General features: G+C 40.2%; 1 protein-coding gene across 2 annotated transcripts in view; it reads left to right on the top strand.

Annotated features, from left to right (window-relative positions):
- Nucleotides 1-27,132, top strand: part of CLTCL1 (clathrin heavy chain like 1) — a 96,613-nt gene that overhangs the window by 19,362 nt on the left and 50,119 nt on the right. For both annotated transcript variants that reach the window (XM_004742596.3, XM_004742597.3), the window contains exons 3-10: nucleotides 159-427; nucleotides 17,833-17,994; nucleotides 20,407-20,520; nucleotides 23,145-23,318; nucleotides 24,026-24,223; nucleotides 25,405-25,605; nucleotides 25,702-25,854; nucleotides 26,677-26,799. In XM_004742596.3, coding sequence (XP_004742653.1) covers nucleotides 159-427; nucleotides 17,833-17,994; nucleotides 20,407-20,520; nucleotides 23,145-23,318; nucleotides 24,026-24,223; nucleotides 25,405-25,605; nucleotides 25,702-25,854; nucleotides 26,677-26,799 — 1,394 coding nt within the window. The remainder of the gene's footprint in view (nucleotides 1-158; nucleotides 428-17,832; nucleotides 17,995-20,406; nucleotides 20,521-23,144; nucleotides 23,319-24,025; nucleotides 24,224-25,404; nucleotides 25,606-25,701; nucleotides 25,855-26,676; nucleotides 26,800-27,132) is intronic.

Here is a 27,132-nt window from a genome sequence, read left to right as displayed (position 1 = left end):
ATTGCACTCAGGCAGCTCTTTTCCCTTCTTAATCAAATTACCTATAAGTAGTACAACTTTAAAAAGTAATATTAAAAGGATTCAGATTAAGAGTGTAATAATTTGTCTTTTAGATTTTTAATTTATCTTTCTCTAATCTTCATCACATCAAATACTAGCTGGGAAGACACTTCAAATCTTTAATATTGAGATGAAGAGTAAAATGAAGTCTCATACAATGGCAGAAGAGGTGATATTCTGGAAATGGGTCTCTGTAAACACTGTTGCCCTGGTGACTGAGACCACAGTCTACCACTGGAGCATGGAAGGTGACTCTCAACCCATGAAGATGTTTGATAGACATGCCAGTCTGGCAGGGTGCCAGATGATCCACTACCGGACTGATGAGTACCAGAAGTGGCTGCTCCTCATTGGCATCTCAGCTCAGGTAAGGTTTTGGCTGCCTTCAAGAAGGTCTGATGCAATGTAGAGGTGTAATACTGAAGTTGGTACAGGTGTGAGGGAGAAGAAATAGGCCCAGACCTAAAAGAAATAGAGGTAACAAGAAATCCAAACGTTGGGTAACATAAGAATTTTAGATTAACTTTGGCCCATTGACTACACTGCATTTCATCAGATTACTGATATTCATCCTGAAAACTATTTCTGGCACAGTTTTGAGAAGTGACTTGCTGAGGAATTTTGTAGAGTGACTTGGAACCTATAGGTTTATGGGAGGTAGTTTTAGGGCTCTATTTTAAGGGCTTTAATGGAATATTACTAATTCATACACTTTTTTAAAGATTTATTGAAGAGAAAGCAAGTGAGCACAGGAGGGAGAGGCAGCGGGAGGAGAGGGAAAGTCTTAAGCAGACTCCTTGCTGAGAGCCTGATGTGGGGCTTGATCTCACAACCTTGAGATCATGACCTGAGCCAAAACCAAGAGTTAGACACTTAATACTGACTGTACCACCCAGGGGTTCCTACTAATTCATAAACTTTTATGATGAAAGGGGTAACTTTCTGCTGTGCTTCCTTTTTTCGTTCTTGGTGTCTAATCTAGTCACCAGATACTTGACTACAGGATGTATGACTTTGGATCTTTATTAGCTAATGCTGGCCATTAAATAATCTTCCGTAGCCTAGTGGGAAAAGTATAAATGTGGGATTCTAGCACCTAGAAAACTGTCAGACATTTGAAGAGAGTGCTGTGTGAGAATACCTTAAGTCAGAGAGGCCCCATGACAGAGGGGGCCTCTAAGCTGTGTTTTGCCACCTTTAAGAGTGCACTTGGAAAGGAAACTGTGTGAATGGCTCTTTCTGGGAGTCTGGGGTCATCACTTTGGCTAATACTTATCAGATGCTTAAGAGGCAGCTAGAGAGGCAAGGGTAAGAGATGGGTAGAGACAAGACTGAGGTGCATGCTGCTGGCAGTTGGAATTCTGCAGCAGATTTTAAAGTGAGAGTGATACGATTTATTTTCCTTCTCCGCAGCATAATGGGGTCAGAATAATGCTATCAGTGATGTTGAAGAGGGCCCACCATGAAGACTGGAGGCTGGGAAGCTAGTTGACAGGCAGATACAGGAAGAAAGTCTTATAGTGTGTTCTGAAGTAAAGATATATATGAGAAAGGTGAAGAGTGAGCGAAGATGGAACAGATACTTCTCTCCACTTTGGGAGTCTCCTCTACTCTGTAACTCCCAGGAGAAGTGAGCCATGAGTGATTTAGATGGAAGCACTGGCATTGGAGATGAACAGGAGAGGCAAGGCTTGAGATTTTATATCTCAACACTTAATGTGGGGCTCAAACTCATGACCCTAAGATCAAGAGTCATGCTCGGGGTGCTTGGGTGGCTCAGTTGTTTGGTCTCTGCCTTCAGCTCAGATCATGATGCCAGGGTCCTGGGACTGAGTCCCACATCGGGCTCCCTGCTTGGCAGGAAACCTGCTTATCCCTCTCCCATTCCCCCTGCTTGTGTTCCCTCTCTCTTGTTGTGTCTTCCTCTGTCAAATAAATAAATAAAATCTTAAAAAAAAAAAAGGGTCATATACTATATCGACTCAGCCAGCCAAGTGCCACAAGGCAAGGCTTGAGATTTTAGAGGTGAAGTGGCTAGAACTTGGTGATGCATGGGATGCATCTCAGGGAGAGGAGAGTTCGAAGATGGCCTAACATTTGTCTCAGAATTCTGAGGCATAGATGAGGTCAGAGTTGAAGTACCTCTGCTCTAACCCTTCATCTTTGTATTACACTGATGAGTTTGTCTCCTCAGGTGACCTGGTAGTTATTTGGTGTAACTTAAGGGAACTTACTTAATCACAGAGCCTTTTAGTGATAGGCCCATGGCTTCCTTTCAGCCCCAGTTACTTCTTATTGTCAGGTTAAGCTGGAATGAGAATATATTTGTAGGAAACCACATATCGTATCTAGAATAATGGGCATTCCCATTGCTCCTGCACATGATAATAACATTATAATGATTCACCCATGACATCTTGTTTGAGTCTGATTGCCCAGGCTTCCATAAAAGGAATAATTTTACACCTAGGACATTTTCTGTGATGTAGCATTTGTTATCTGGAATAATTTCCTCTTGCGGAGTTACTAACCCTAGATAGATGCTGTGTATGGAGTGTTTCTCATGTGGAAACTCTACCTTTGGTTTCCTATTGAAAGGAATTAGATGTTGCTGGCTCTTATGATAGGCAGAGATTGCACACAGTTCTAGTGTTGCTAATGGAAATGACATCAGTGAAGTATTTGTGATGTGAGGGGTGAGGAGTGTACCTTACATAGAGCCTGCAGATGCTGGGATGAATGAATCATGAGAGAGTCACAAACAGGTAAAATCTATATGACAAATGCTGTCTTGGTGAATTTTCAAGGTGGTATGGACACAAAAAGAAAAAATTGATTCACTCTACCTTTGTGAAGCCAGGAGGGGAGCTGGAAGATCCCTCTTCCCTAGCCCTTCATGCTATTCAAGAATCAATGAGAAAGCTGTGCTTTTTGAGCCTTTATGTTGCTTTCAGAAAGAAGGCCCTCGATATATAGGACCCTCAACCAAGGAACAAAATTAGTCACAGTTTAGCGTTTATCACTCTTCCCAAATACTTGCCCAAAATACTTTTTGTTTTTGAATTTCCTCTTTATTTCATGAAGCTCAGTTTTTGTACTGAATCTGGTCTGGAAATAAATTTGTTCCCCCAGTAATGATGAGGTCTCAGGGGTTGGAATGAAGCTTTAAGCTGATACTTACAAAACTAGATCATAGTTAATTCATTCCACTTTTTAACTGCCTCTAATACTTTCTCAAAAGCCCTTTGCTCCAGTTTGACCTGAGTACTTCAAGTATTTTATTATTCTTAGCCAGAGGTCAGCATATTTTTTCTATAAGGGCTTAGATAATAAATGTTTTTTGCTTTGTGGGTCCAAAATATTTGGTCTCTGTCACAACTACTCAGCTGTGAAGTTTTAATACAGGCAGACTTAGACAGTATGTAAATGAATAGCCATGGCTTCATGCCAGTACAACTTTATTTACTGAAACAGTTGGAACAAACCATATTGAAATTAAAAGGATTAGTAGAGACTACAAGAATATTGTATATCAGTAAATTAAATAACTTAGATGAAAGGACTAGTTCCCGGGAAGACATAGATTACTGAAAATGACTCAAGAAGAAGTAGAAATTCTGAATAGGCCTATACAATAAATTAAGACACTCAATTAGTAATGGAAAAACTACCCACAAAGAAGAACTCTGACCCAGATGGTTTCAGTGGTTAATTCTACCAAATATTCAAAGAAAAATTAGTACTAATCCTTCACAAACTTTTCCAAAACATAGAAGAGGAGGGAGTACCTCTCAGTTCATTCTTGAGGCCCATTAGTACCCAGATACCAAAAACAAAGATATCACAAGAAAATTGTAGGCCACTCTCTCCTCTGATTGTAGATGCAGAAATCTTCAACAATATACTAGTGAACTGTATCCAGCAACATATAAAAAGAATTGTATATCATGACCAAGTGGGACTTATCTGGGAGTACCAGGTAGGTTTAATATCCAAAAATCAATTCAAATAATGAACAATATTAATAGAATAAAAGACAAAAACCTTTTGGTCATCTCAGCAGATGCAGAAAAAGCACATGATAAAACCCAACACATTTCATGATAAAAATGCTCAACAAACTAGGAATAGAAAGGAACTTCCTTAACCTGATAAAAGGCTTCAGAGAAAAACAACTAGCATTGTACTTAATAGTGAAAGACTGAAATTTTTCCCAAGATCAGAACAAGACAGAGATACCTACTTTTGCCACTTCTGTTCAACATCAGACTAGAGGTCTAGTTAGAGCAATCAGAAAAGAATACAAGACATCCTGGTTTGAAAGGAAGAATTATAGCTATCTCTGTTTGCAGATGACATGATTTTATATATTGACAATATTAAGGTATCTAATGAAAAATTCTAGAACTAACAAGTACTAGGTTGTAGAGTACAGAATCAGTATACAGAAATCAGTTGTGTTCCTACACACTTGCAATGAACAATTCAGAAAGGAAATTTCATTTACAGTAGCATCAAAAAGAATAAGATACTTAGGGATAAATTTAACGAAAGAAGTATTTAACTTATATCCTGAAAACTATGAAACACTGATGAAAGTAATTAAAGAAGATCTAAATAGATGGGAAAACATCTCATGCTCATGGATCATAATAGTTAATATTTTTAAGATGTTAGTACTCCCCAGCCTGATCTGCAAATTCACTGGAATCCCTATCAGAATATCAGCTAAGTTCTTAGAAATTGATAAGCTAACCCTAAAATCATGTGGAATTGCAGGAAACTCAAAATAGCCAAAACAGTCTTGATGAAAACAACAAAATAAGAGTACTCATACTTCCCAATTTCAAAGCTTACTACAAACCTACAATGATCAAGACAGTTGGGGTGCCTGGGTGGCTCAGTGGGTTGGGCCTCTGCCTTTGGCGTGGGTCGTGGTCTCAGGGTTCTGGGATTGAGCCCCATATTGGGTTCTCTGCTCAGTGGGAGCCTGCTTCCCCCTCTCCCTCTGCCTGTCTCTCTGCCTACTTGTGATCTCTTTCTCTCTGTCAAATAAATAAGTAAAATCTCAAAAAAAATCAAGACAGTATGGTACTAAAATAGAAATAGACACATAGATCAATAAGGTAGAATTGAGAGTCCGTAAATAATACTCTTACGTTTATAGTCTGTTGGGTTTTTTAATAAGGATGCCAAGACCGTTCAACTGAGGTAAGAATAGTTTGTTCAACAAATGGTTTGGGATTACTGGCTATCCATATATACAAAAGCATGAAGCTAAACCCCTACCTCTCATCATACTAAAAATTAACTCAAAATGGATCTGACCCAAATGTAAAAGCTGAAGCTGTAAAGCTCTTAGAAGATAACATAGGAGCAAATCTTAGTGACCTTGAGTTAAGCAGAACCTTTGTAAATGCAGCATCTAAAGCATGAGCAACAAAAGAAAAACATATAAAAGCAAAATTAAAATCTTTTGTGCTACAAATGATACCATCAAGAAAGTGAAAAAATAGGGGCGCCTGGGTGGCTCAGTGGGTTAAGCCGCTGCCTTCGGCTCAGGTCATGATCTCAGGGTCCTGGGATCGAGTCCCGCATCGGGCTCTCTGCTCAGCGGGGAGCCTGCTTCCTCCTCTCTCTCTCTCTCTGCCTGCCTCTCCATCTACTTGTGATTTCTCTCTGTCAAATAAATAAATAAAATCTTTAAAAAAAAAAAAAAAGAAAGTGAAAAAATAACCTGCCATTTGGAGAAAATATTTCAAGATCATATATCTGATAAGGGACTTGTATCCAGAATATTTAAAGACTCTTACAACTCAGTAATTAAAAAGGCAAAATAAAATATACAAATTTTTTTATAAAATATGATTTGAGGAGTGCCTGGGTGGCTCAGTGGGTTCAGCCTCTGCCTTTGGCTCAGGTCATGATCTCAGTGTCTTGGGATTGAGCCCCTCATCATGTTACCTCCTCTGCTCAGCAGGGAGCCTGCTTCTCCCTCTCTCTGTCTGCCTCTCTGGCTACTAGTGATCTCTCTCTGTCAAATAAATAAATAAAATCTTTTAAAAATATATAAATTAAAATCTTTTGTGCTATAAATGATACCATCAAGAAAGTGAAAAAATAACCTGCCATTTGGAGAAAATATTTCAAGATCGTATATCTGATAAGGGACTTGTATCCAGAATATTTAAAGAATCTTACAACTCAGTAATAAAAAAGGCAAAATAAAATATACACTTTTTTTTTTTAATAAAATACGATTTGAGGGGTGCTTGGGTGGCTCAGTGGGTTAAAGCCTCTGCCTTTGGCTCAGGAATCGAGCCCTGCATCAGGCTCTCTGCTCAGCAGGGAGCCTGCTTCCCTTCCTCTCTCTACTTGCCTCTCTGACTACTTGTGATGTGTCTGTCAAATAAATAAATAAAATCTTAAAAAAAAAAAGATTTGAACAGATATTTCTCCAAAAAGTTATCTACATGCCCAATAACACATGAAAAGATGTTCAACATCATTAGTCCGTGTGGAAATATAAATTGAAAACATAGTGTGAGGGGCCGCTGACTGGCTCAGTCAGTAGAGCATGCCACTCTTGATCTCAGATCATGAGTTCAAATCCTACTGTGGGTGAAGAGCTTACTTAACAAAACAGAAACCCTCCCACAAAATGTGGTGTCACTTCACTGAACCTACTAGGATGGCTATAATCAAAAAGATCAGTAACAAATGTTGCCAAGGGTGTAGAGAAATTGGAACCCTCATACATTGCTGGTAGGAATGTAAAACACATAGCCATGAGGGAAAATAGTTTAGCAGTTCCTCCAAAAGTTGAATGTAGAGTTACCATGTGATGTAGAAATTCCACTTATATACCCCAGAGAAATGTAAAATATGTAAAACATAAAATATTACACACAGGACATCAGCAGGAATGGTGAAGTGAGGACCTTTGAAAATCTCCATAAAAGTAGTGCCGGCAAAATTCTCAAAATCAGCTTTCTCAGGGACATCCAGGTGGCCCAGTCAATTAAGCATCTGCCTTCGGCTCTGGTCATGATCCCAGGGTCCTGGGATTGAGCCCCACATTGGGCTCCCTGCTCAGTGGAGAACCGGCTTCTCCCTTTCCCTGTCTACTACTCTGCCTATTTGTGCTCTCTCTCTCTCTCTCTCAAATAAGTAAATAAAATATATATATATTTTTAGAAAAAACAGTTTTTTTCAGATGTCTGGAAATTAATAGGTTTACAAAAATCCGAAGAACTTTTATTTAAGAAAATTTGCTACATCTCAGAATAACAAGCTTGGCGACATTTTAACCTGTGCTGTTCCCATCCCTCTTTGTATAGTTTTTTGATGGCCTTGATAACCAAAGTTCCACCAGCTGGTAAAATACAGCAACCTTACAGCCTCTGAAGGAGGCTAGGAATGTTTAGAGCTCCCCCCAAAACACCTTTCCTAGAGAAATGTCATTATTTCACCTACCTATTAGTTCTTTGGAAATCTCCATTCACAAGCCTTACCTTTTATTTGACTTGATTCACTCTTGCTTGGTGCAGATGGCCTTATCTCTTGGGACACTTGTGATACACCATCAGCAGCAGTTGTTTAACATCACAGCTGCCTGTGGGGATCTTAGTAGTTGAGAAAAATAAGAAGCCGGCTTTAAAAAAAATTTTTTTTTTTTAAAGATTTTATTTATTTATTTGACAGAGATCACAAGTAGGCAGAGAGGCAGGCAGAGGCGGGGAGGAAGCCGGCTCCCTGCTGAGCAGAGAACCCAATGCGATGCGGGGCTCCATCCCAGGACTCTGGGATCATGACCTGAGCTGAAGGCAGAGACTTTAACCCACTGAGCCACCCAGGCACCCCCGGCTTTAAAAATTTAAAAATGAAAAGCTGTGGAATGAGATGTTCGCAGGGGCTTTCAAAAGTTTCAGCATATTCTTGGGAAACTAGACAACTATGTACATGCACAGAGCTCTACACCTGCCCAAGAAAGAATTGACAGGGTCTTAAGCCCTGACTGATCTTAAGGCTCTGTACAAGCAGGATATGAAGGCCGAAGGCCAATGCAGTATTGTAAGCTGTCTGCCAGAGTATTGAAGGCATGTCTCAACATACATATACTCTCTCGGCAAAGGCTGAGATTCAAGGCATTTAAGGAATCTCTTTCAAATTATTAACTGACCACTAAGCTCAGAATAGACCTCAGTGAACACATACGACAAAGAATACAGACTTTACAGAATTAGTTCAGGAAATTTGTTAAACAGCTACAATAAACCCAGGAAGTTGTGGTGGGGGGAGGATCTGATTTCCAGAGTTGTCACTTTATGTTATTTAAAGTTTCCAGCTTTCCACAATAGCAGCAAAAATGAAATACGCAAAAAAACAAAGTATAGCCTATACTCAAAGGGAGAAAAAGTAGTCAGTAGAGACTATTCTGAGGAAGCCCAGACATTGGAGTAGCTTTCAAAAAGACTGTAAGTCAGCTATTTTAAATATTTTCAAAGAACTGAAGGAAAGCATGCCCAAAAAACTAAAGAAAGTATAAGAACACTGTCTTTCCATATAAACCGTAACAATAAAGAACTAGGAGGTATTTAAAACAACAGCAACCACTTGTGGGATGCCTGGCTGGCTCAGTTGAGTGTGCCTTGGCCTCAGGATTGAGCCCAGGCCCCATGTTGGGCACAGAGCCTACTTCAAACAAAAAACAAAAACCAAAAAAAAAAAACCCTCATAGATTTGTAGAATACCATTCAAGTGGGCCAGTACACATACTGAAAGTCACACAAGAAGGAGAGAAAGAAAGGGGAAGAAAGAATATTTGAAGAAATAATGGCCCTGAACATAGCAAATTTGATGAAAACCATTAATCTGCATAACCAGGAACCTCAAAGAGATCCACACCCAGATGTATCATAACTAAACTATCAAAAGACAAAGAATCTTGACAACAGTAAGAAAGAAGCAAACTAATCTTGTACAGTGGACTCTCAATAAGATTAACAACTGATTTCTTATGAGAAACCATCCAGGCCAGAAGGCAGTGGTATGATATAATCAAAGTGCTTTAAAAAAATTAAAAGATCAGGGTGCCTGGGTGGCTCAGTGGGTTAAAGCCTCTGCTTTCGGCTCAGGTCATGATCCCAGGGTCCTGGGATCAAGCCCCGCATCAGGCTCTCTGCTCAGCAGGGAGCCTGCTTCCTCCTCTCTCTCTGCTAGCCTCTCTGCCTACTTGTGATCTCTGTCTGTCAAATAAATTAAAAAAAAAATTAAAAGATTGTCAATAAGAATTCTATTTCCCGCAAAATTCTTCCAACTAATGAAGGGGAGATTAAGACATTACCAGGTAACAAAAGCTGAGAGGATTTGTCTCTAATAGATCTGCCCTATAAGAAATACTGAAGAAAGGATGAATACCCAACATTTGCTTCAACATGGATGGGACTGGAGGAGATTATGCTAAGTGAAATAAGTTAAACAGAGAAAGACGATTATCATGTGGTCTCACATATTTGTGGAACATAAGGAATAGCATGGAGAACATTAGGAGAAGGAAGGGAAAATGAAGGGAGGAAAGTCAGAGGGGAAACAAACCATGAGTGACTGTGGACTCCAGGAATCAAACTGAGGGTTTTAGAGGGGAGGGAGTTGATGGGGGGTGGTGAGCCTGGTGATGGGTATTAAGGAGGGCACATACTGCATGGAGACCTGGGTGTTACATGCAAACCAATGAGTCATGGAACACTACGTCAAAAACTAATGATGCACTGTATGGAGACTAGCATAATAAAATTAATTAATTAATTTAGAAAAAAAAGATATACTCAAGAGAATCTTTCAGGTGGAAATGAAGGGACCCAAGTCAGTAACCCAAACCCACATGAAGAAATAAAGAACACTGGTATGAGCAACTTTATAGGTAAATATAAAATACTATATAAAGGTAGTTTTGTTTATGACTCTTTTCTTGTGAATTAAAAGATGACTACTGAAGCAATATTTATAAATCTGTGTTAATAGGTATATAAAATAGATAAATATGCACTTTTATGACAATAGAACAAAGGCAAGGAAGGAATGGAGCTATAAAGGAACAAAGTTTTTGTATAGTATAGAAATTATATTGATACAAATCCAAATTAGATTTGGACATTATTATATATAATAATATATATAATATATTATATATAAATATATATAAAATACATATTATATACTTATATATATAATATAATATATATTATATATAATAATGAGGACATTAATTGTAATTCTGAGGCAACCACAAAGAAAATGACGTTTTAAAAAAAATCACAAAAGGAATAACAAGATAATCGAAGTGACACACTAGAAAATATCTAACATAAAACAAGGTGGTAATGAAATAATAGAGGAGCAAAGAAGACATGAGACATAGAGGGGAAAAAATTGTTAACTGACAGAAGTAAATCTTACCCTATCGTAGTTGCATCAAGTGGATTGAACACTTAAAAGGCAGAAATTGGCAGAATATTAAAAAAAAAACCCATAATCCAACTATATATGCTGTCTACTGGAGAGACACTTTAAATTCAAAGATAGAGTGGGTTGAAAAAAGGATGGGAAAGATATACCAGGCAAATTGTATCCAAAAGAGAGCTGGGTTGGCTATCTTAATATCAGATAAAATGGACTTTAAGATAAAAATTGTTACTGGGGTGGCTAGGTGGCTCTGTTATGTGTCTGCCTTCTTCAGTTCAGGTCATGGTCTCAGGATCCTGGGATTGAGCCTTGCATCAGGCTCTCTGCTCAGCAGTGAGTCGGCTTCTCCCTCTCCCTCTATGATTCCTCTGGCTCTTATTCTCTCTCAAATAAATAAAATCTTTAAAAAATATATTAAAAATGTTACTGAAAACTTAAATAAAATGTTCATAGCAGTATTATGTATATTTTTTTAAGTTTTATTTATTTTTATTTTTTAGAGAACGAGTGGGAAGGAGCAAAGGGAGAGAGAGAATCTTAAGTAGGCTCCATGCCCAGTGCAGAGCCCAGTGCTGGTCTAGATCTGGCAAGCTTGAGATCATGACCTGAACCAAAATCAAGAGTTGGATGCTTAACTGAGCCATCTAATAACCCCTTAAGTATTTAAATTTTTAAGATTTATTTATTTATATTAGAGCACGAGTGGGGGAGGGGCAGAAGGAGAGGGAAACCATCTTAAGCAGTTCTGCACTGAGTCCAACAAAGACCTTGGTCCCACGACCCTGACATAATGATGTGAACCCAAATCAAGAGTGGAACATGTAACTGAAACTGAGGTACACCCAGGTATACCACCCACCTTGAGTTTTTATTTAAATTCCAGTTAGTTAACATACAGTGTAATATTGGTTTCAGGTATGCTATATAGTGATTCAGCACTTTCAGTAAAACACCTGGTCCTCATCACAAGTGCACTCCTTAATTTGCACCACTTATTTAACCCCCATCCCCCTGCCCATCTCCTCTCTGGTAACCATCAGTTACAAGGTTATTTATTGTAGCCAAAAGGTAGGAAACATTCCAAATGTCCATCAGCTGATAAATGCATAAATAAAATGTATATCCATACAGTGGAATATTTATTTGACAATAAATAGTGGTACAGCTGATCCCTTTTTTTTTTTTAAGATTTTATTTATTTATTTGACAGAGAGAGATTACAAGTAGGCAGAGAGGCAGGCAGAGAGAGAGAGGAGGAAGCAGGCTCCCTGCTGAGCAGAGAGCCCGATGTGGGACTCGATCCCAGGACCCTGAGATCATGACCTGAGCCGAAGGCAGCGGCTTAACCTACTGAGCTACCCAGGCACCCCCGGTACAGCTGATCCTTGAACAACGTGGGTTTGAACTGCATGGGTTTACTTAGACACAAATTGTTTTCAGTAAATACAGTATAGTACTGTAAATCTATTTTCTCAGCATTTCCTTTTCTATAGCTTTATTGTTAAGAATGCAGTATATAATACATATAAGATACAAAATATATGTTATTTGACTATATGTTATTGGTAAGGTTTCTGGTCAAGGGTAAGCTATTAGTAATTAAGTTTTTGGAGAATCAGAAGTTATACATGGATTTGCCCATGTCAGGGGTCCATGACCCTAAATTTCGCATTGCTCAAGAGTCACCTGTACTGATATATGCTGTATACCATGGCCATTCTTAATCTTGGATATATTAAGTAAGTGAAATATGTCAGCACAAAAACCCACATATTGTATGATTCCATTTTTATGAGGCATTCGGAATAGTTTTCCACAGAGATAGAAAATGGATAAGTAGTTGCTTTGACTGGGGGTGGAACGTGGGAGGTGGGAATGGGGATTGGCTGCTAAAGAGGTTTCTCTTAAGGGAGGAAAGTGTTTTAAAAAGTACATTGTGGGGCGCCTGGGTGGCTCAGTGGGTTAAGCCGCTGCCTTCGGCTCAGGTCATGATCTCAGGGTCCTGGGATCGAGTCCCGCATCGGGCTCTCTGCTCAGCAGGGAGCCTGCTTCCTCCTCTCTCTCTGCCTTCCTCTCTGCCTACTTGTGATCTCTCTCTGTCGAATAAATAAATAAAATCTTTAAAAAAAAAAGTACATTGTGGTGATGGTTGTACAATCCTATGAATAAACTAAAAAACATTGGATTGTATATTTCAAATGAATTATATGGTAAATGAATTCTATATCAATAAAGTTGTTAAAAAATACCTTTAAGAATCATGCTCATTTATAAGGAAATCATCATGTTTGAAAAATAATTTAAAAGAAAAGATTATAAATCACAGTGTTACTTATTTGTGGTTTAGACAAAAAGAAAAACCAACAAAATAAATCCAAGCTAAAAGTTTTTTACTCACTATACTTTTGACACTAAAGCTGTTGGCTTTTCTTTTTTTTTTTTTTTAAAGATTTTATTTATTTATTTGACAGAGAGAGTTCACAGTAGACAGGCAGGCAGAGAGAGAGAGAGAGGGAAGCAGGCTTCCTGCTGAGCAGAGATCCCGATGCGGGACTCGATCCCAGGATCCCGAGATCATGACCCGAGCCAAAGGCACGGCTTAACCCACTGAGCCACCCAGGCACCCTAGCTGTTGGCTTTTCTATACCAAACAGTTCTCTGATTCTCTGTGGACACTAACTGGATGTCCAAGAATTAGTGTAGACCTCACAAGTTAAGGGTTCAATCCCACGAGACTGCCCCCATGCCTTCATGATAATGACCTGAGGCCAGTCTCAAGTCCCAGGCTCCTAGCAGCTCTGACCAACAAGCTATAAATTAAGGGTTCCCATGACCTCCTTCTCTGGTTTGATAATTTGCTAGAATGGCTCCTATAACTCAGGAAGGCACTTTACTTACTGTTACTGGTTCATTAAAAAGGATACAACTTAGGAACAACCAAATGGAAGAGATGCATAAGGCAAGGCATGGAGGAAGGGGGTATGCATGGAGCTTCCATGCCCTGTACAGGCCTTCCACCCTCCCAGCACCTTGGCGCTAGGAGCTCTCTGAATTCTGTAATTCAGGGGTTTCTATATATTTTTTTTCTTTTTTTTTCCTATATATATTTTCATTGGTCATTGGTGATTAACTCTGCCTCCAGTCCCCGTTCCCTTCCCTAGAGGTCAGGATGTGGTGGGACTTAAAGTTCCAAACCAGAAGCTGTCTAAGCCCCCCCCCCATAAGTTTTTGTGTCATGAAGATGCACCTCTCACTCATATCACTTAGGAAATTGCAAGGGTTTTAGGAGTTCTGTGCCAGGAACAAGGAACAAAGACTGGATATGCATTTCTTATTTTTATCATACTATCACACAAGTATTTAGCAACAACAAAAACCCATGGGCATAAGGATAGACATGTAAACCAATGGAATAGAACTGAAAGTTCAGGAATAAAGCATACATCTGTGGCCAATTGATTTTTTTTTAAATTTCATTTATTTAGAGAGAGAGAGACAGCATGAGGGAGAGGGACAGAGAGAGAACCTAAAGCAGACTCCACACCAATGTGGGGCTCAGTTCCAGGACCCTGAGATCACGACCTGAGCTAAAACCGAGAGTCAAACACTTAACCAGCTGCACCACGCAGCTGATCTTGGCCAGTTGATTTTTGACAATGGTGGTAAGACCAATCAATGGGAAAAGACTATTCTCTTCAACAGGTAGTGCTGGCACACCACGGTATTCAAATGCAGAATAATGGAGTGGATTCCTAATTTTTATAGATGGTACATCTATAAAAATTAACTCAGGGCTCTTGGGTAGCTCAGTTGGTTGAGCGTCCAACTCTTGATTTCGGCTTAGGTCATTATCTCAGAGTTGTGAGGTTGAGCTGGGTCTGGATCCTGCTTAAGATTCTCTCTTTCTCTCCCCCTCTGCCCCTCCTCCAGTTGACACTCACTCTCTCTTTCTCAAAATAAATAAATCTTTAAAAATTAATTCAAAATGGATCAAATACCTAAATATAAGAGGCAAAACTGATGACATGAAGAATATTCATGACTTTGTATTCGGCTATGGAGTTTTAGACATAAAACCCAAAGCATGAGCAATAAAAGAAAAAATAGGTAAATTGGACTTCATCAAAATTAAAAACATTTGTGAATCAAAAGACATGGTCAAGAAAGTGAAAAGACAGCCTAAAGAATGGAAGTGTTTGTACATCATTTATCTGAGAAGAGTCTAGTATCTAGAATATTTAGAGAACACTTATAACTCAACAACAAAAAGATGTCTCAGTTAGAAAATGGGCCAAAAAACTTGAACAGACATTTGTCCAGAGATATACAAATAGTCAACAAGCACATTAAAAGGTGTTCAAAATCCTTAGTAACTGGGGAATTGCAAATCAAAACCACAGTGAGATACCACCCATTAGGATGGTTGTAATTTTTTTTTTAATTTTTAAAAAGATTTTATTTATTTATTTGACAGAGATCACAAGTAGGCAGAGAGAGGAAGGGAAGCAGGCTCCCTGCTGAGCAGAGAGCCGGATGCAGGGCTTGATCCTAGGACCCTGGGATCATGACCTGAGCTGAAGGTAGAGGCTTTAACCCACTGAATCACCCAGGCACCCCTAATTTTTTAATTGAGCTGTAAATCAAGCTCAATTTTAAATTAAGCTATAATTTTTTGGCAAGGATGCAGAGTTACTGGAATCCTTGTATGTCAGTAGTGGGAATGTTAAATGGTTCAGCTCCAGTGGAAAACAGATTGATGATTCCTCAGAAAATTTAACATAAAGTTCCTATTTGACCTAGCAATTCCACTCCTAGGTAGCTATCCAAGAAAAATGAGGAAAACACTCCCATACAAAAACTTGTGCACAAATATTCATAGCAGCATTATTTATAATAGCTAAAAGATGAAGACAACCCAAATATTTACCACTGGATGAATGGATAAACAAAATGTGATTTATACGTAAAATGGAGGATCACTTAGCCCTAAAAAGGAATAAAGTACTGATACAGGCTACACCATAGATAAACCTAGAAAAACTCACTGAGTGAAACAAGTCAGACACAATAGGGCACGTATTTTGATTCCATTTATATGAAATCTTTAGGTAAATCTGTAGAGACAAAAATTGGTGGTTTTCAGGGGTTGGGGAGCAGGGAGATGGGGACTTTTAATAGGCACAGGGATTTTTTTAGATGATGAAAATGTTTTGGAACTACACAGAGGTGATAGAGACACAACATTGTGAATGTTCTAAATGCCACCGAATTGAATCCTTTAAAATGGGTAGTTATAGGTTATTTAGTGAATGTCATCTCAACAAAAAGGAGGCAGGAGGAGAATGTGGAGGGTAGATTTTGGCCTTCAGGCTGCAGTTTGCAACCTCCTGTCTAAGCATTTGCAAACGTTTCCCCTTTGTTAGAAACAGCTTTTGCTTTTCATCTTGTGACCTCTTACTCCAGCTTACTTGTCACCAAGGAAGCCTTTCCTGACCCACCAGACTGAGTGAGCGGAATTGTAGCATCTCACTCTATCCTGGGCCATAGCAGTTAGCATCCCGTGTTGCTGTTGCTTGCTTCCATGCCAGAAACCCTTATCATGTGTTCTTAAGGGAAGGGTCTGTGTTACATTCACTTTCCTTATCCTTAGCTCCTTGCATGGTGCCTGGCGCAAAAGGAAGCATTTTTGCTTTGAGTCTTTGTCAGCTGCAGTCCTCAATATGCACTTTCCCGAAGCACACGCAACACCCCTGCAAGGTGGTCTTTACTAGCCAGGAGACTTAAGGCTCACAAGCAGGTCACTGGCTCAGGGCCACATGTGTAGCCTCTGGGTGGGTCCATGAAGACAGCCAGTGCAGGAGTCCAGGTCTCAGTCTTGATCTCAGGTGTTCTCTCTGCTCCACCTCTTCTTGGCTTTAGACTTTTCTAGCATTGGGCCTCAAAAATACTGTCTCCATATTGTCTCCAATTTTCCCATCCTCACCTGGGAGGGTGAGTCTTGTCTTATCCTTACTGTTACTTAAGAATTCTTTTGCTCATTCTTCTGCTAGAGCACCCACACTAGTTTACCAGTTGCTCCCCTGTTCTTCCCTCCTTCCAGCCCTTGGCAACCATTCGTCTGCTCTGTCTCTCTGGATTTCCCTATTTTGGATGTTTCATATGGGTCTTTGTGAATGGCTTCTTTTGCTTTGCCTGTTTTCAAGGTTCATCATGTTGTAACATGAATTGGTACTTTGCATAGTACTTCAGCATAAGTGTCTTCAGTAGAAAAGTACAAAGGAAAGGTTCTTTTTTTTTTTTTTAAGATTTTATTTATTTATTTGACAGACAGAGATTACAAGTAGGCAGAGGGGAGTCAGAGAGAGGAGGAAGCAGGCTCCCTGCTGAGCAGAGAGTCCAATGTGGGGCTCGATCCCAGGACCTTGGGATCATGACCTGAGCTGAAAGCAGAGGCTTTAACCCACTGAGCCACCCAGGCGCCCCAAGGAAAGGTTCTTTAAAAAGAAAAATGTTGAAGCCATTTTTTGCCTTTTTATGGAGTGAGGGTAGGTGGCAGATACACTGGGGATCTGAATTTACGCACAGATTGTAGAGGGGCTCATTCGACTGTGATAGCTATTCGAATGTTGGATTCTAGGGGCTTGAGCTGTGATGCTGTCATGTCTCATTTACTTACATCTCCTTACTTTGCTTCTTGAGCATTTAACGTTGGATATAAATATATAGAAATTCTTTTCTAGAAAATAGAAGTTCTAAGTTTTATAAAAGATATTAGCCTAATTAATTTTTAAAAAAGATATTAGCCTTATTGGAGTTTACTAAATATAGTTTTTGCTATTTATAAATTTCAGAAAACCCAATTTTCAAAATTATCCCATAATCTCCTCCTCCTGATTAAACTACTCTTCAAACATTTTAGTTTTTCTTCCCAAGACTTACTTTATATGAGCATTTATGAGTATGCATAGAATGTACGTATATATAGATTTACATGTACAAACATTGAATGTACACTTACACACATCCACAAACATGTATAAATGCGTACCTACGTGTATACACACATTTTACGTTTAACAAATTGGGACCACTATTTTACTGTTTTTGTAGTCTTATTTTCTCCCTGGTGTTTGTGACCATCTTTCCACATCAAATGTAGAGTTGTATCATGTCTTTAATATCTAATAGTCTTGATTTTTATTAGAGAAACTATTATCAACATATGAGACTTTCATTTTAGGAACATTTGTTTTAACAATTTATATCCTCTCTTTTCTCTCCCTTTCATTGCAAAATGTCTTGTCTTAGCAAAACCGTGTCGTTGGGGCAATGCAGCTCTACTCTGTGGATAGGAAGGTTTCACAACCCATAGAAGGCCATGTTGCTGCTTTTGCAGAGTTCAAGAGTGAGGGGAATGCCAAGCCTGCCACCCTTTTCTGCTTTGCTGTACGTAGTCCCGCAGGGGGCAAGGTAAGCACTCCACTTTGTCTTCACCCTCAGAAAAGTGTCCTGAGTGAGTGTTGGGAGTCTCTGTCCAAGTGTAAACGTTTAGCCAACGTGTCAAAATCAGTTTATAGTTGGGAGTGGGGAACAGCCTGCAGGTGCTTCATGGATATGAAAGTTCTTAGAGTATTTAGAGCAACTCCCTGTTGTACGCATTGATGGTTTCACAGCCAGTCTTTGTAAAGTCAGTAATGTGACATCAGCTCTACCAATTAATCGGTCCCTTTGCCCTAAAAAAAAGTCCTCTTTGACAAAGTCTCTTGAGCGTGGGCTATGCACATGTGGTTTCTGTTCTCACACAGCAGGCTCATGGAGGCAACAGCTGTGAAAGAACCAATGCACAGTATCCTAACGTAAAGCGTGGGTCCTGTGTGCTTCTGGCCAGGTGGTGGGAGCTGCAGAGTGGAGGCCATGCTCTGGGAGCAGGTTGAGTTTTATTAGGGCTCAAGCACATGGCTGGCATCTGTTCACTGGGGTTGCTGTGATATGAGGTGTAAGAATTCAGGATGTTGGATAGACCTGCGGTTCCATAGTTGCGTCACTCACCTCGAGAGTGGCCTTAAAACAGTGTCCTTATCTCAGTATTCTCTTGTCAGAAATACTTCCTGAAGTCATTATTTTGAGTTGGTCACTAGCCCTCAAATGTTCTCCAAAGAAGACTGCTAAATCAGTATGTGGTCCCAAATTTCATTATCTTAAATATTCTTCATTGGATACTTTGGTCTCCTGTGTAATATATATCATGCCGTCCTTAGCTGAGAACCAGTAGAAAAATAGGAGTCAGACAAAAATGTCTTATACTGAGGCTTTCCACCTTGTCACAGACAGAGCTAGGCAGCCACAGGCACCCTTGCAAAGGCAGAACTTGTCCCGCCAAGCTCCCGGTGAAGAAGAACACACCAGAACAAGCCTCCTGTAAGACAGGTGTGCCCATTTATCTCCTGGACTCAGTTGTAAGGCAGGCAGTTCCCCTCAGGACAAAGCTGCGGCTAGGAACAGTCTTCCATGGTGGGGACCCCCCCATAGCAGCCATCCCAAGAGCCACCTCATTTTGTGGTTGAATCTCACTTTCCCTACCGCAGTGGCAGGTGTGGGTCCCTTCAGAGACCTCTCAGCCTTTGCCCCCTGCGCACACCCCTTCTAGTCCAGCCCAGCTGCACTTACGGGAATGGCTCGGTAGTCTTCTCATATGGATCTGAGTTTTGTCTGGACTCCAGTTCCTTGTTTTTTTCTTTTCTTTTTTTTTTTTCTTCCTTGTTCCTTTCTTATAGGAAAGTACCACTTGCCGATAGTTGTGCCCTTCTCCTGCCACCTCCCAAAGAAGCCTGGCTTTCTTACTCATGCCCCTGCTTCTGTTGACGGTGTCCTTATCCTTCCCAACTCCCAAGCAAGAAACATGGCCCTCGAGCTCCATTCTATTCCTATTACCACTGTCCATCCTCTAGCAAGTCTCACTTCGATGGCAGATGAAGCCCTTGTTACCCATATTTGGGTTAAAGAATAGTCATTTATTAGGTCCTCAGACCCATCCCACCCCTCAAAAAGAATTTTCCCAAGCTACCATTTCTTTTAAGTGCCTGTATGCTAAGAGTTTAGTCTCCCTTCATCTTAACTTGCAGTGGCCCCTGCTCACTTGCTACATCAGCCCTCCCCTTTTAGCCCGTCTCACTGCTTACCTCAAGCCTCTTTGGTGTTTCCCCCTCCTCTCTGCCAGGCCAAATCCACACTATTCTCTAAGTTTACACTCATCAGTTTCTTCTGCTGGGCACCCCCTCCAACCCTTGTCGCTTTGTGTCTTTGACCACCCTTACTTGGGATTTTTTCCAGACTTGTTTTAGCTTTGGTACCTTTCCATTAGATGAGAGGAACTTAAAGCTCTTCTGATAAAAGCAGGGATGGAGCCCCTTATCCACTCTCATTCTTCCTGATTCTCCAAAGATTCTTATGAACCCCCCTCCCCAAGCAAAACCTTGAGAAGCTCTCAGGCCTTTGGTACAATCAACTGTCTTGTGAGTTTAGCATTCAGTTATAAGATCTTGTCTACTAACTGATTTGTCTTAGTCTGAGCCATGTCCAGCAGAGCCCCTTGTTTCATGAGCTTCTACACTAAAGCCCAGAGAGGGGAGAAGCAATTCGGCCAACATGCTGGAACTAAATGTTGCTCAGGTTTCCAGTGTTGTTTTTTCCTGTATCCTTGATGGTGGGCAGCAGGTTAGTGAGTAGCATGAGCACTCCAACCGAGAGACTGTCTTTTTTCTTTGTAAGTTTTATCATTAGTCCTACAAAGTGTGTGCTGTGGCTCTGCTTACCAGTGGGCATTGGTTAGCATCAGTCTGCCACCAATATGTTTACTTGAATTGACTTAAATTTCTTCTCCAGTTGCACATAATTGAAGTCGGACAGCCTGCAGCAGGAAACCAGCCTTTTGTAAAGAAAGCTGTGGATGTCTTTTTCCCTCCAGAGGCTCAGACTGATTTCCCAGTGGCTATGCAGGTATGAATGTGCTGCCCACTACATGAGTTAGAACAAATATGGATCTGGGGGTGGGAGGAACAGCAGGTAGCAGGTTCCTGTGCTTCAGAAGATGCCTGAATAGATACAGTAGAACATGAAGAGGATAACTTTAATGTCCATGTTCTAGCTCATGCTGTGTTAACATTCTCTGGAAAGGAGCACTCTTTTTCTGCAAACAGGGACTTTGTCCAACTCACATACCAAAGTCCCAGGCCTTTTCCTTTTTATTACAAAGATTAGATGTTCTCTGTAATACAGAAATATAAAGAGGAAAACAATCTTTATAGCTGAACCAATTGGATGTTTACCACTGGTTGAATGATCAGAGATCTCACTATTTGTCATATTTAAAAAGTTAGATACACTTTCTCAACAAAATTTGGATCGTGTTTATATATGTAAGATCATACAATCTACTCTCCCTTTTTATTTTTTTGCCCAGTACATCATAGGCATTTGGTATGACATTCTTTGTTAATATTTTGAGAAGTAAACATTTATTTTTAGGCATGTACCATAATTGTAGGATGGTTTAGCTGTGGCTTTTTTTCTGTTCTCACATATTTGACAATACTTAATGATGATTTCTTTTTAAATTTTTTTAAATGTTATTTTTTTAAGCTTGATTTCTGGAAATAGATATGTAATCAAATACATTTTTTCCCCACAAAGAGAATTTGACCTTTTTTCTGTTTTAGAGAAACATATATTGTCCATAAATTTCCAACAATATCAATAAACATAACAATAGAATTAAATAGCAACTGAAATCCTACCCCACTGCTAACTGTGACTGCCCCTTTGGAAATTTTTTCATATGCATGCATTTGTGAAGATATACAAATAGAGTCTTTTTTTTTTTAAGATTTTATTTATTTGTCAGAGAGAGAGAGAAAAAGCAGGGGAAGCAGCTGGCAGAGGGAGAAACAGGCTCCCTTCTAAGCAGGAGCCTGATGTAGGACTCAATCCCTGGACCCTAGACCCATGATCTGAGCCAAAAGCAGACTCTTAACCGACTGAGCCACCGACATGTCCCTACAAATAGTCTTATGAAAAATGGCTTGGCACTGGTCTTCAGCTTTATGACCTTCTCTATGTCATAGACCATCCCACACCAACTAAATATATATAATATTTTAATGTCTGTACTTCTGTTCTGTGGATATCTCTAACTCATTTAGACAGTCCCCCATTGGGTATTTATGTTTACAGTAAACACTTCTAGGAGTATTGTTAATCCAATGCTCAGTCCAAGGATAAACTACAGATGAAACTACTGGGTTAGGGATGTGTGCACGACCATGCTGGACAATGTCTAGTGATGTTCATGCCTTCCCTGTGATTGTTGTCAAGATGGGGTGGGTTTACCACTCGTACGCATCTTGTTAATTGTCTCTTCTTGATCTTGGCACTTTTTCTCTTGGGGTCTTTATCTTGTAAGAACTCTGTAGTTTTCGGATACTAAGTGCCTGTTGTGTTTCAAATAAATATTTCTCTCTAGTCATAGCAAAAGTTTATTTGTGGTGTGTTCCAGCTTGTGGAAGATATGCATTTTTGTGTGGCTTGGTATCATGTTTTGAAAAGAATTCTACACGCCAAAGTGATTAAAATATTCACCCATATTTGCTTCTTTTACTTTCTTAGTTTTATTTACTTTTTATGTAAAAATCTTTGACCCACCTGGAATTTATTTTGATCTAAAAAATAAGATGAAGAGCCAGTTCTTTTTTTTTTTTTAAGATTTTATTTATTCATTTGACAGAGAGTGAGCACAGCAGGGGGAGCAGTATGCAGAGAGAGAGGGAAAAGCAGGTTTCCCTGCTGAGCAGGGAGGGTCCTGAGATCACGATCTGTGCCGAAAGCAGACGCTTAATCACTGAGCCACCCAGGCGCCCAGAGAACCAGTTATTTACACTCATCTCCCATCCCCATATAGCCAGCTGGCTATATCAGCATTGTATACTGGTTAAAGTCTGTTTTCTACTACTACTCATTCATGTTAAATTCTTATATATGTTTGATTCTATTTCAGGGTTCTCAGTTAAGTTTTGTTTGTTTTTGTTTCTTCCTATTCCGGTACTGTTTTTTTGTACCATACTTTCAAAATTACTATAGGTTTGGGATGCCTGGTTAAGTTGGAGGAGTATGTGACTCTTGATCTTGGGGTCATGAGTTCAAGCCTCACTTGGGGTGGTGAGATGATGTAAATAAATAAACTTGTTAAAAAATAAAGTGCTTTAGGTTTTATAATTTTTTTAAGTTTATCCAGAACTTTCTCCTTATTTTATGAACTCACAGCTTTTTCTGAAGGGATTTGGTAAGAAAGTTAGGGAGAGGATAGTTAGATCTGAAAGACAAATGGAATAGCCTGACTTATTGGACCTTTATTTGAGAGGAGTCAGGGAAAGTATTAGCTTTAAAACTAGTTCTCAAGTGGGCATGACTAGAATCAACTTGGGATCCACGTCTCAGTAGCACACTGCTCTTGCCAGTGATAAATGACCTATTGGGCTAAGGAACTCAAGATCCTCTTTCATCATTTGTAACCCTTTTGCCCTATTTGGCATCTCCTTACTTTTCTACTTGTTGTTCTCTTTCTATAGATTGGAGCTAAACATGGTATTATTTACTTAATCACAAAGTATGGCTATCTTCACCTGTACGACTTGGAGTCTGGCGTGTGCATCTACATGAACCGTATTAGTGCTGACACTATCTTTGTCACTGCTCCACATGAACCTACTTCTGGAATTATCGGTGTCAACAAAAAGGGACAGGTATGGAACTTTAAGAGTTCATCTTGCATCTTTTCCATTCACTGGGGACTGCAGCTTAACTTTTCCTTCTCCTTCAGGAAAGTGATCAAATATAGTTAGCTCCTGTTATTCAACTTACACCCGTGTCTCCCTTTTCCTTCCTACCATCGCTTTGCCTCTCAGATAGCACCATTCTTAACATAGGATTGATTCTGAGAAGAGTAGCTCCCTGCACAAAGCTTCTACCAGTGGAGTAGTGGTTCTGATACATACCACTAACATGTTCAGGCCAGGCACATGTTAACTGGGGAGGGCTGAAAAGCAGGTACTATTCTACCTAAATCACCTTTCTCAACTAAAGTTAAAAAGACAGTTAAAAGAAGGAAATCTGTGCTATTGAAAAAAAAAAAAGAACATTGAGATGAAAAACTGTCACTTCCACCTACCCAAATAGGTCATTTTGGCAGAGTCATCTTGGATGCATCAATAGTAAATGTCCATGCAACTTGATGTGTTTCTCATTTGACCATGCTGTTGCTCTACCATGGTATTTTCTGCTGCCATTAGATATTTGGCTTCTGTGCATCTTGTCACTATTGGACCCAACGTTCTAGACATACCCAGCCTGAGCCTTAGAACTTTGCTGATACTGCAGTGCGTGCGAGTGGGATGTTGGCAGTGTGTGTATGTCCTGGGTTAGGCCAGTTTCACTTGTTGGTTCTTGACAGGTGCTGTCCATTTGTGTCGAGGAAGATAACATTGTGAATTATGCAACCAATGTGCTTCAGAATCCAGACCTTGGTCTGCGTTTGGCCATTCGTAGCAACCTGGCTGGGGCGGAGGAGTTATTTGTGAGAAAATTCAGTACTCTTTTTGCACAGGGGAGCTATGCTGAAGCCGCCAAAGTAGCAGCATCTGCACCAAAGGTAATGGCCCTCGAATGCTGTGTGCCAGCCTGAGAGTAAAATAAATTATAAAAACATTCACTACTGATGTTGGAGTTTTTTAACTGTTTTTTTAGTTGTTTTAGCTTTAAAATTTTGCACCAGTGGCCTGACGACAACGAGACAAATCAATGAAAAGCATATTCCTGCTGCAACATTTTTTAAAAAAATTCTTTCAGTTCTTATTTATGTGCATATGTATTTCACACCCAGGTTCTTAGCATAGAAAATGCAGAGCTATATTATACATCAAGTGGTTGTACCACATTTTATTCGCATTTACTCACATTCTACTCTTGACTTTCTTTACCCATCGAGAGTGTAACAGTACTGCCTAGGGCATATTCTTTTATTTATTTCATTAGGATAAATTGTCCTGGCCCTAGTTCTGCATCTGAGCAGATAAAAGGTTTTGAGTTGCTTCTCCTTGAAAGGGATTTTTCTGTCTTTCAAGTGATGCTTATGAGCAAACCATTTCTAATCTTCACCCAGGACTTTGAGTATTTTGAATTAGAATGTAATGGTGGTAGTACTTTGCTACTGCAAGGGTGATTTAGAAGCCTAATTCTCACCTTTGTTAGAAGTCACTTGTGGGACTGACATCCATTGTGTTTCTGGGCTTTTTTTTTTTTCCCCAAGATTTTATTTATTTATTTGTCAGAATGAGAGAAAGAGCGCACAAGCAAGGGGAGCAGCAAACAGGGAGAAGCAGGCTCCTCACTGAGCAGGGAGCCCAATGTGGGACTCGATCCCAGGACCCTGGGATCATGACCTGAGCCAAAGGCAGATGCTCAACTGACTGAGCCAATCAGGCGTCCCTGTGTTTGTGATTTTTGCTGAAGGTGGAAGCCATTGCCTTGGTAGAGGACTTTCTGTCCCTGACAATTAATTCCGGGTAGATTTTCCATTGGCAGATATTTTATTTATTTGAGAACGAGAAATAGTGAGAGATAGCACAAGCAGGGAGTTGAGAGAGAAACGGGTTCACTGTGAGCAGGGAGCCCAATGTGGGGCTCAATCCTAGATCATGATCTGACCTGAAGGCAGACACTTAATGGCCTGAGCCACCCAGGTGTCCTGGATTTTTTTAAAATACAGGCCAGTTAAGTAAAGGGACAACTTGTGATTATAACGTAACAATGTACATATCCATTTGTCGTCAGGGAGTCCTACGTACCAGTGACACTGTTCGAAAGTTCCAGAGTATTCCTGCCCAGCCGGGACAGGCCTCTCCTTTGCTCCAGTACTTTGGAATCCTGCTTGATCAGGGTCAACTCAATAAACTTGAATCCTTAGAACTTTGCCGTCCAGTGCTTCAGCAGGGACGCAAGCAACTCTTAGAAAAGTGGCTGAAAGAAGATAAGGTACAAACACGAAATCGCAACCCTCAGTACCATTTGAAAATGAAATCACAGGTTCCTCTGGTCCTAATCTTGCCCTGTCTCTTTGGCACAACACAGCTGGAGTGTTCAGAAGAGCTTGGAGATTTGGTCAAAACTGCTGACCCTACACTTGCTCTGAGTGTGTATCTTCGGGCGAATGTGCCGAGCAAAGTTATCCAGTGTTTTGCAGAAACCGGCCAATTCCAAAAAATTGTCCTCTATGCCAAAAAGGTAATTAGCATTTCACAGATACTTAATTTTTGGTGGGTGATTGCTGATTCTTAGGTTTACGAAATACCCTTCCTTCTATGGCAGTGCTCTGGTGTGAGTTGTCGGTGTTGCTGCTAGCATCTGTCACTCAGTGATAATGATCCTATTTTATTCTCTTCAGTTTTTTGTTTTCCTGTCTTGTGCTTATAGTCCTTCCAGTTCCCTTCCAGTTGGGGGCTTTCTGATAATTTTTTAAGGTTTTATTTACTTATTTGAGAACAAGAGATAGAGAGCGAGAAAGAGCAGAGGAGGAGCGGCAGAGAGAGGAAAAAGCAGACTCTCCACTGAGCAGGGAGCCCAAAGTGGGGCTCGATCCTGGGACCCTGGGATCATGACCTGAACCGAAGGCAGACGCTTAACCTACTTAGCCGCCCAGGTGCCCCTTCTGTAATTTTATCTTGTTCTTTTTCTCCCTTTTCCCTCATACCCCTCAGCACCAACTGTGTGTTAAACCCATGTTTCACTGGGGGTCCACTGCAGCTTGTCTATGAAGCAAACTGGCCTGTGTGCTGGGTGTTGGTCAGAGCTGGCACACTTGTCAGGGTGACTTCTTTGTGGTCCAGGCTGTTTGTGTAGTCGATTGATTGTACCTCCACATACATGGCATCATCACATAAGTGGGTGTTGTGTTTGGCATAGGTGCAGCATGTACACATGCTAATATCATTTCTCATTTCTTTGTAAACACAAGTTCGAAACAAAGGATGGGAGCTTTTTTTTTTTTTTCTGTAAGCACTCAGAGTGTTTTGTTTATTTTTCTGATGGGTGTCCCCTTGCCTCTAGGTTGGCTATGTCCCAGACTGGATCTTTTTGCTGAGGAGTGTGATGAGGATCAGTCCAGACCAGGGCCTGCAATTTTCTCAAATGCTAGTGCGAGAGGAAGAGCCATTGGCCAACATTGACCAGGTGAGCATCAGCGGTTGTTTGAGACAGCTTTTTGTGGCTTGTATAACTGTCAAGAAGATCTCTTTTGCTTTTCTCTTACCAATGTCTTGATTCTTTTCTTTGTCTGCTATTAATCTTCCAGTTTTAAAAATCTGATATACCAGGGAAGCTTGTCTTCTACTCTTTTATTGTTTGAATGCCTGTCATTTACTTTTGTTTTGAAGTGTTTTAGAGGATTTAGGTGTCCAATTGTGAGAATCTTATTTCTTTGTGTGGTGGTTGGGGGTGGGGAGTGAGGATGTTTCTTGACAGCAGTAGCCCCACCTGAGCCCCACCTCAGTATCCTCTGCTGAC

The sequence above is a fragment of the Mustela putorius genome, unplaced genomic scaffold, assembly GCF_011764305.1.
Source record: "Mustela putorius furo isolate JIRA1106 unplaced genomic scaffold, ASM1176430v1.1 tig00003858_pilon_pilon_pilon, whole genome shotgun sequence".
In the NCBI taxonomy this organism is placed as follows: Eukaryota; Metazoa; Chordata; class Mammalia; order Carnivora; family Mustelidae; genus Mustela; species Mustela putorius.
This window is presented reverse-complemented; position numbering and strand designations above follow the sequence as displayed.